Source organism: Siniperca chuatsi, linkage group LG23 (assembly GCF_020085105.1).
Source record: "Siniperca chuatsi isolate FFG_IHB_CAS linkage group LG23, ASM2008510v1, whole genome shotgun sequence".
Taxonomy (NCBI): domain Eukaryota; kingdom Metazoa; phylum Chordata; class Actinopteri; order Centrarchiformes; family Sinipercidae; genus Siniperca; species Siniperca chuatsi.
Window position 1 is genome coordinate 14,429,217 of NC_058064.1, and position 10,571 is coordinate 14,439,787.

The 10,571-nt window shown below is 39.9% G+C and overlaps 1 protein-coding gene across 1 annotated transcript; it reads right to left on the minus strand.

The window, feature by feature from the left end:
* Positions 1-55: 55 nt before the first annotated feature.
* Positions 56-10,137, minus strand: atxn10 (ataxin 10). Its single transcript, XM_044185659.1, has 11 exons — positions 9,970-10,137; positions 9,229-9,420; positions 8,710-8,792; positions 8,516-8,612; positions 7,984-8,148; positions 7,741-7,821; positions 7,388-7,544; positions 7,053-7,170; positions 6,412-6,596; positions 3,881-3,944; positions 56-2,127 (listed from the first exon to the last, which is right to left on the minus strand). The coding sequence occupies exons 1-11, from the start codon at positions 10,098-10,100 to the stop codon at positions 1,943-1,945; spliced, it is 1,458 nt and encodes a 485-aa protein (XP_044041594.1). The 5' UTR covers positions 10,101-10,137; the 3' UTR covers positions 56-1,942.
* Between the last annotated feature and the right edge of the window lie 434 nt (positions 10,138-10,571).

Sequence of the window (10,571 nt, forward strand, 5' to 3'; positions counted from 1 at the left end):
TTATGTCACATAATGTGGTCTTTATAGGCATTATTAAAATCATTACAAAAAGCTGTTTGTCACACACAGTACTTTATTAAGCTTTATATAAACATATTATTTGACATAAACATGAAGCATATACTTTACACCCTGACAAAGTGTTTTTTGCTGAAGGCGAATATCAAATCAGAAGGCACCAATACAATATAGTAGAGGCCTATGGTATAAAACGCTGATATGGGAAACACAAGAACTTCTGGCCTTGACTGATGTGGTACTAATGTGTTAGGAGGTGAACAGACGGCCGCGTCCATGCCACCTCATTCAGCCCGGCTAACTCGCACAGCCTCTTTCCTGTGGGGCTGAAAAGCATTGCAGCCAGCCAGTCGAGCGCAAGTAACAGCTGTTTTGTTAGCTGTCTGAAATCCTGGGGACCGGAACCGCATAAGCTCCCTTTACTATGCCGGCGGATTGAGGGGAGAGTCCAGCCGATTGTTTCAATACATTTTGTCATTAAAAATCAGAGGCAGAGCAAACAGGGTGGAGCAGGGTGTGGGCAGGCACGTAAAGCGCTGCATTGTTGAGGTGTCAGGACTGTTCAGCTTATCCAGCAACAGAAGGAGCAGGGAGGGATGTCATTCTGCAAACTAATGCTTCTGGTCTGATTCACTCACTCACTCTTCGGACGTACACTTTCAGTATGCGCTCATCCATCATCTACTGATCCAGAATCACTATCTCTGATCAAAAGAAGCACACACGCAGCCACATAGCTACAACTAAATAGGAAGTACAGCATTTACTAAATCTCTAACAAAGTCTATGCATTCTGGTAAAACTCAAATATAGCTTGCGAAGAGCAAAGAGAAGCGGTCTAAGGTGTAAAACATGAACTCAATGTTGTGAGTTTAAGGATGGTTAATGATCTATGCATGCCACTAGCCCTCATGCCTTATTTATAGGATAGAAATAGAAGATTAAGATTAGGATGAAATTCACTAGACTATGTTGAGTATAAAACTCATTACTGTTATAACCTTAATATAAGAACCATGGCAAAAGCAAGCAGAGATATAGGGACAAGCTTATACTGTATACTGAGCATTGTTTTTAAATTACAAAACATGCATAGCTTCAGTTATCATTGGCTTTAGTATTGCATTTTGCACTAAAATGTCCTTAGATTATGATATTAATAATATTATGCCTGTTTAGATAAGCAGCTATTTTAAGCGTTTGAATGAGGAAAACAAGTCTTTGTCCCTCTGGCAAAGACACCACCATTTAAGTAGGTAAGGCGGTTGATTACATCATGGTTTGGTCATTCTCTGTTTCGCAGTTACTGCAGAAGTCACTATGGGCCTGGGATTAAACCCCAACCCCTGCTGGTAACATCAGTGTCTGTGAAAAGTGAAAAGCCGGGACACTGTGGCGCTCTTTGTCTTTGGATTAAACCACAAAGCATCAACCTTGCCTAAAGGTACCAGCATGGGCTCGCCTCTCCCAAACTCTTCATTTCCCACACTCAGGTCAAGACAAAACAAGAGCTCCTGCTTATATACCAGGGGGACCCCATGGGCCTTTTTTGTATCAAGAATACCTTAAGCCCCATCTGGACATGAGTGCAAGCATTTCTGAGGTAGAAAAGTAAGGTATACATACTTCTCTGATAGAAATAATTAATTCAAAAGCGTTTTTCTGGTTAATCTATCGGCAGTGTGGCTGTCAATTATTCTGGACAGGCACAAAACATGTGTTTAGTAGCGGACAGGTCATTCACCTGCACATGAAGCTTAAGTATTAGGTAACATTAATGAGGCTTGTAGCACAACAAGAGTACATGTTCACACAAGTGTATACGTGTGCACATGTACTTTATTCCTTTCTAAATAAATACTTCACATGAAAACCTGCTCGCGGGTTGAGGACCTCCTCTCTCCTGGCTGCTCCTCTAAGGTTTTCAAGAGTCTTTCCTCACAGGTTTGAGCAGCAAGCTTCCATCTCGCTCCTCCACCAGGAAACCCAACTCCCTGAGCGCAGAGTAGTCAGCGGTGCCACGCCGTTCCAGGGCGGCGACCAGCTCCTGGTTCTGCGTGTTGTGTTCTAGGAGGTTCCTGATGGCAAAGATGGCCCACTGGCTGATAACTAGAGGCATCATGTTAAGAACAGTAACGTCAGAATTTAAATTCTAGAAAACGAAGCACACTGTGGTTCTTTCTGGTATTTTTGACCATGTTTTTAGGCATGTTTTCCAGCACTAGTCGGTTTCCCAAATGAAGAAAACAATCAATGGGAAAAATAAACATGTTATGATATTTTAAAACATATTAAAATAGCCAATTACAGCTAAAGTCCATAACCTTACAAAACAAGCATGAACTTCAAGTTTTGTCGTCAGGTGTCACATTTTTTTTGTCATGTCCCAATATCAGTTTTTAACTACAAAAACAACACTACCACTTTGCACCACTTTGATAACACCATAACAAATAAATTAATATTTAATGCTAGACATGAGTGCTAGCAGTTGTGATGCAAATGCATTTACAAAATCGACATGAAAAAACTGCATACATGAAAAAAAACAACTAATAAAAAGGTAGATAGATAAAATGTAGACTGATAGAGAGGTTAACAGTGGTACATGCAACACAGGCCAAACATTTTCAATGTCCAACTCAGGATGTCAAACTCATTAATGACCTGGTATTTGCCTTAGGTCGCGGAGTATGCAGACAGCCCAACAAACAAATGAGTTTTGCAGACAGGTCATGTTTTGTGATACAAAACATTCTCAATTCACCACTCTCAAGTTTCCCACATAAATCCATAAACATCTCTTTCTTTGACGATCTTTTTCTGAACAGAAACAAATGCTGATACCTACATGAAAAAGGTGGACGGAGTGGGCAGTGTGTGTATGTGTGTAAGCATGTATGGCAGAGGGGCAGGGGGACAAAGGCTCTGCTCAGACTAAACCTGACCTGGTTAAAAGACAACCTGGCACGGTGCCCTGACTTTAGCCAGCTAATACCAACTGGGAGCAGGATGTCCAGCAGGGGCTGGAGATGAGAACAACTCAGGGGTTGGAGCTCAGTGACCGGCAGTATACTCCAAATAAAACAGAAATCAGCGTGTTCTCAAAGCCTGTCACAATGTTGTGAAAAAGGGCACTAAAACCACATCATATGTACACTCCTTCCAAGGAGGTCAAGGTCTGCTGGTCCACACCAGCTGCAGTGGGAGCAGAGCAAACCTTCAACTTACAGTACAGAGTTATCCATATCAAGTGTATGGTCATTTTGTAAGGTTGTAGTTAGTGATGTTGTTGTATTGGATTGCATAATACTGAGAGGCGTTTATAAATATAATAAATAGTAAATGGGGGCTGACAAAACATTAGAAACACAAAATGCAATCTGATACAAAAGCACCACTGTGGTCTAAATAATTACCATAGAAATGACTTATCTCTCTGATACAGTGACAGACTTTACTTGAACACTTCTCAAAACAAAGAGTAGCATTTACAAGCAGCCCAAAAGATTTCAATAATGAATGCAACCAATCAGTTGACGGTGTTGACCAGCTGCAAGCAAAGATGTATTGAGAGGTGGTGAACACTATGTGAAAATTTCAACAAGTTTGGTTGGCCAGCCTGCACACACTGTAGCAATCAAAGCTTGATGCAAACCCTTATTTTTGGTTGCAAACCCACCCGCTTTCCTGTGCAAACATGCCAAATTTAATTCTACAAGTGCCAGAATAAGATCCACAATGACTAAAATGACTTCTGGGCATAAATATGAACAATGATTTAGATACATTTGAAATGTGTGTACATAAACACAGATGTGTTTGTATTTCCACACCATCAACGTCTGTTAACAAAGGATACATGGGTTGTTGCTGTCTATGTTGCAGTTGTCCAAGATGAGGGGGATACCTTCCAGTTCTCTCACCTGAGAAAACAAGTTCAGTAAGATGTAAAAGCATGGACTGGTAAAGATGTCTGTTTTCACTTTCCATGTTTGGTATGGCTGAACATTTTCTTATAGTTATGACAATTTAATACCAGTTCTGGAACAATACTTTTGTAGATACATTTCTTAGCTCAATAAAAGCTCATTTCACAGTGGTTCATCAGAGTATCTGTATATGCTGTTTGCTTTGTGGTTATATGACACCATGTATTAGCACATTCTGTATTGATTGTGTGTGAAAACATTCTTGGGACAATAGAAAACCTGAAATTAAATCTATGAAAAACAAAATGTAAGCTTTGACAGCCTCTCAGAGAGAGTGGTACTAATAGCACCTATAGGTTTTGCTCTCCTCCACACAATTCAGATGTCCACGCTTTCTATGGTGTGAAAAAATGTATACCACTAGCACAGACTGCTCATACTATGAAAAAATAGAGCAGAGAAAGCACTCAACACTTTTTAAATCTCACTCAGAAATGTTACAGTGAACTGCAGGATTTGGTGCAGTCTAACAAGTAATCACTTTTTAAAGAGAAAACAAAAAGGACAAATTCATTTAAAGGCAAGAAATGTATTCAACTTAAGTGTCCCTCAAATCCATGCAAAAGCAGCAGTGTGGTTGTGGGTTAGTTTCAGACAGTCACAACAGGGTGATCTGCTCTGTATCATGTGTCTGATTCTATAGGCTTAATTATTGTCTTTGCTTGCTGTGCCCTCATCTTGCCGCTGTGGTTACCCTCCAAACACAGAGCTCCAGAACAAAACGATGTGCTGAGTTTCAGAAAATGGAAATGTCATTTAAACTGTCAAAGAAACAAAGTCGCTGACTAGGACAAGCACCCAGGTCTGCATTTTCCACTTTCAAAATGATTGTCTGAAGTTGCTCATATTATGTCCAAACCCATAAAGAGATGAATAACAAGCGACTGGACTCTGACTTCAGCCGGTACACGCAGTTCAGCACTTTGCATGCACATCTGAAATTACAATCTCTCCCAAAGGTGAACAGAATGACATTTGGTTTACTGGAAGAGATCTTAGTGAAAACAGATATGGGGTGATTTCTGACCACTGACAGACCACAGATCAGCATCCATAAATATTATAGAGAGGCCAACTGAGGGTGGCCATCCCACAAGCATTCCACAAATCTGTTTCTATTAAGTAGGACTGAGTCTATAATGTGCCACAGATAGAGGCCAATTCCTCCCCATCCGCTCTATTATCTGTACTTTATGTTAATAGTGAGATGCTGACAGATGGCAATGGAGGGAAACTGATAAAATCACTAAAGCGAGGGAGGGAACGTTTCACATTTCAGTGCAAAACCAAGTTGTTGTGTTGAAAGAACCCGTAAGCTTGCAGTAGGAACACACAGCCTCTCGCTTCATTAGACATTACACTCATTTGCAGTCATCAGTTGTCCTCTGTCCTCAGGAGATCATGTGGTTTGATACAACAGCCCATTACTAGATCCCGCACTCTAAACATGCTAATCTAATGTAGATCTCTCACTCTCTTCTTGACTTATGACCCCATTGTGTTAGACTGATCAAGGGTGCTCACTAAGTGACATATCCCATTAGAAGAGGGATCCCAGTGGATTAGAAAAAAAAAAAAAGGAAAAAAATCTAATGAATAAGAATATCAACCAATAACAATCTCATTTTCAGTATTCAATTATTTTCCTTTTCTAAATCCTTTACCTTCTCCAGACCTTAATTTCTTACACTGGTAGTCATTTTGTAGAAGCTGATTTTCATCACATTTTCCTAATTTTTCAAATGGCAGATATCTATACTGGACACGATATTAATAATAGCAAGACATATCACTGTAGAAATGGGAAATGTGTTTACCAACAACAGCATTACAATATGTGAAATGGCAGTGGGTTTACAGCTACAGAAAAGCTGGTTTTGTGCAAGTTTGTAGACAAAAAAAAACAACACATTTTAACTAATTTGGGCTTTATGGTCTATGTCCAGTATGTTTGGCATTAAGCACATTAATTCACATATATCCATTTTCTCTTTTCCACCCATCCACATGCTAAGATGTAGCATCAGCATGATTACAAGGTAGATTTTTGGTTTAATTTAAGGTTGCTAATTAATGACTTAATTCAGCCATCAGTTTATTAGGGTGCTTTCACACCTAAGCTGTTTGGTTTGGTTTAAACAAACTCTGGTGAGTTTGCCCATTTGGTTCGGTTCATCTGAGGTAGTGTTACACCTGTCATTCAAACTCTTATGTGGACTAAATGACTTCATGTTAACAGCTCTTGGTTTGTTTGCAATAAGTCAGTGTGAACACAAACTAGACCAGAACTAAAAAGGCAACAATGTATAATAATCTTTTCCCTTGGTCTGGACCAAGTGAACCGAACTTAAGGTGTGAAAGTGCCCATTTTCTGTTCTTTCATCCATCCATCCATCCAAACCTTGTTCTGGTTGTTGGTATTGCTGTGACAGAGGTTTCCTATCAGCCTGATGAGGTGGGCCTTGAAGCTGATCACGGGAGAATGGGAGGAAGAGTCTCCATCTCCACTGAAGGAGGAGAAGTTTTGTGCAGCACTGAAAATATTCTTACTGGCCTTCCCTATAGCATGCACCTGCTCCAGGAGCTCTGCAGAGAAAATGTAAAGGGTGAAAAGCAGGAAAGCACACACAGTAGAGAGATGTAGCAAAAGAGAAAAATACATTTAATTTACATAAGCTTAAGTTCAAGCCATTATAGCTAATAACTCAGATTATACATTTGGAATTATGGAATTAGATTTCTAGATAAGTTTACTTTAGACATGTTGTTTAAGTACCCAATAAGGTGATTTGTGTCAAACTTATTTGTATTTGAACTCTGCTGTGTTTTTATTGCTTGTCAACATAGGGAAGGGTTGTGTGCAGGAATCTTCATTTGTTTTCTGTGGGTGATTTGATGGGGATCTGGATCTTTCACAGCACCATTTCAAGGAGTGTCTATTGTGTACAGATGACATATTTACCATAAGTCGGCCAAACTGGACCCACAACTCCAGTTGTGGACACGGTCAAAGAGGTTGTTTGAGTGTGTGTTTTCATTTACCAACAGTGGTCACTAGAAGGTCAGGATGGTTCTGTAGGAACATGAACTGCCTGAGATCTGAGGTCATCTCACACAGCACGTCCAGCAGACTTATCACTGTCAGTGCCTCCTGCAGGACCTACAGGGGATTGCAACCAACAGGTGTCAAACACATACAGAAAGGATGGGGTGTGAGATAATGTTAGGGTGGGGACATGTCAGTTAGAAAATGAAAAACTAAAACTGAAAAAAGCTCTCCAAATGTTACACATATTTTACTCACTTCATGATAGAAATAAATTGTCTGCGTTTTTGAGGCCTGAGGAAGATACATCAGTCAGGTTTACTATCTGTACCTCATCACTGGAAGCGGAGCCAGTGGCGAGTGTCAGCACAGCTCCACAACCTTTTTGGAAGGAACTAGCCAGGAAGCGAGCCACGCTGGGAGGGATGCCACACTCCTCTGAGTCCTCCTCTCTTAACTGGGCAAAGAGCAGCTCTAATAGAGTAACTCTGAAAAATGTGCACACACACACGTATATGAGACGTCTGGACTAGGTAGCGCTCCCTGATAGGTAGTATAAGCTTTCCTGGGTACATCAACTTGCTATTCTGCAGGTTCAGAAAAGTATTTTATTAGAGGTCTGGCTATGTGAGGCCAGTAGGTCTATAGTGACATTAGTCTGTCACTACATTAAAAGCCCAGTACCTTTCATGGTGAGACATCCCAGAGTACATGCTCTCCACCAGAGCTGAAGACTTGAGGAAATGCTGGGTAGCAATGAGAACCCTGTAAATTAATGGATACCAAATAAAAACATAAAAAACTTAACCAACAAGTAGTAAAAAATAGTTGACAATTCAAAGTGTGTTATACACACACTGTAAACTCTTTAGACATATAAACTAACAATTGCTTTACACACACCAACACAGACACACACACTCTTACGTCCAGTCCAGGTCAGGTTGGGTCCTACAGAGCTCCATCACCCTGAGTGCCAGCTGGATATTCTGCGGCTCAGACACTTCTTCCACCTTGGCTTCATCCAGACACGTGTGGAGTACCATAGAGGCGTAGTTTACCGCCTTCTCATCATCAACACTGAGCAGCTGGCTGTTCACACATGTTTTGGGTTGACTCAATGTGAGCACAAATGCTTGGCTACAAAGGTCTGTCATAATGCTATCACAAATAAAAATACTTTTATTAAAGTGCTCTCAGATCAACTCTGTTTTTAGTGTGGATGACACAGAGAGATGTGGATGATATGCATAAAGTCTAGGGCCAGTTTCAAAACACAGAGCTCTTTACATAATGTGAACCTGTGGCCCAGTGAGCCACCAGGATGCCCCTACAAAAAGTTTACTGAAAACATTTAAACTTATGATCAATAAACATAGTGTGAATTATAATGATTTTATGTAAAAGTGTTGCTTACTGTGTTAAAAACATAACTGCAGCTGTGTCACACAAAACTTACAGGAGAAGATTTGGGAAGCTCAGCTGCCAAATGTCATCTTTACACATTTGGTTTCCAACCGCTAAGTTACCGAGGAACTGGATCCCACAACGAATAGCTGGATGATAAAAAAAAAAAACCCATCAGTATCAAAAAGGTCACCTAAAAAAATCTAATAATTTTATTAAGCATCAATTATCTAATTTTAGACTTACGTTCAAATATTTCATCTCTGCTCAAATTTGTGGTCTGAAGGAGTCTCAGGAGTTTAACGGATACATCAATGAAACCAAGCTCCCTAGAGGAAAAAAAGAGAATTATATTCTTATGTACTTGCTGTATGTTTAGGTGCTTCCTTGCTTATCTATTTTGTCAAAGAAGGTGGACACAATAACATGAACACACACTGTGTAATGAAATCTAATACAACAGCATTGTAATAACTCAACTCTACGGTAATTTTTGAGACCATACAGCCTGTGATGTTCCTATATATTTCTCATATTCTCCCAACTACTAATCCTAGATCCTTCTACATGACTACATTCATTTTCATTTCATTTCATTTTTAAGGAAAATAATGGCCATGAAATATTTTTTTTTTACTTTTAATTCAATCAACTAATTAAATGGTCAAATAAATCATATAAACAATTATTTAAGCTAAAGACCACCCTAATATCTTCTTAATCTTTCCCACTATCTCATTGACACTGCATTGTATCTAGAATTACCTGAGCAGACTCTGGTTGCAAGTGCTCTGGACACAGGAGTTCCTCTGAGCCCTGAAGCATTCAGCTGCCAACTGCAGCTGCAGGGAGACAGATTGCAGGTCCTGATCCTCACTGCTGGCAGCCTGCAGCTCATCACACAGTTGGGACAAGACCTTTAGAAGCATGGAAAACACCTCCTCCTCCACAGCATCTCTGGGAGCAGAAAGTTGACCAACAAAAACAAGGAAGGCAGCACGGTTACTTTAGTGCAGTGGTACCCAAGCCTGGGGGCAACCAGGAGGTAAATGTATGGTTGAAGAAACATTTGTCAAACACAGGTGTAAATAATAACATCATCAATTGCTGCTTTGCATTTTAGTAATTGTAGTACTGAGCCAGCATTAATGTTATTAGTTGCACCTGTGCTATTCCTGCTATGACAAAGCAAAATGTCTGAATCCACAGAGAGCTTGGACAGTCGTCTTTGTAAGTAAGTCAAATTAAATTGATAGGTCAACAAATCTTAGTTATATTGCGGTTAGGTAGCTGAATGAACTTCCACCTTACTGTTTATTAAAACATAAAGGCCAACAAACGGGCCTGAATAATAGTAGCTAACGGATCCGTAACGTTAACGTTACGCTGGACGTTATATTTGACAGTACGTAACATTAGCTGACAGTCGGACTTCAGGCTAGTTTAGCCGATAAGCTAACACCCTCAGTTTCCATTTAAGAAGGAAGTAAATTATTATGTCCGAACCTGTATTCCTTGTCCCGTAACGCAGTCGTAAATGTTTTTAAAATCTGCAAGTGTCCAGGGCAGTGTTTTTCATTCAAAATGCCAGCGATAGACGCCGAGATGTCCAAGTTGCTGTTGGTGGAAGCTGCCATGTTTCCCTGCTTTGTGCGTATGGGCGGGACATCCGGATACATTTCTAATACGCTATTGGTTCATTCCAGAATAAAGGCGGAATCAGAGCATGTGCTGCTGTTTTCATAGTTGTCAAGTCACTCTGCTCAGTGGGACATGTCATTTGTCAGTGCCAAAAATACAGAAAGAGAATCATGCTTCTGTCTTGCTTTCTCCATACATTTACACCGTTTTTAGTTATTGCTATTAAATCATGAAATAGTATAACCAATATACTAATTTAGATATACCATGTTGCCTTCCGGTGTTACTGATGTATGTGTGTATCACTTCCTAACAAGGAACCCTTTATAGAGGGGTTTTAAATGGTAACTAATAGCTTCATTATTGGTTAATAAATAATTTACTAATGTTTTATAGATCAGTTAAGAGTCATTAATAAAAACAAAGTTTGGTTTGCCAGGTTGTGACCAATCCCTTTGGCTGGTGCC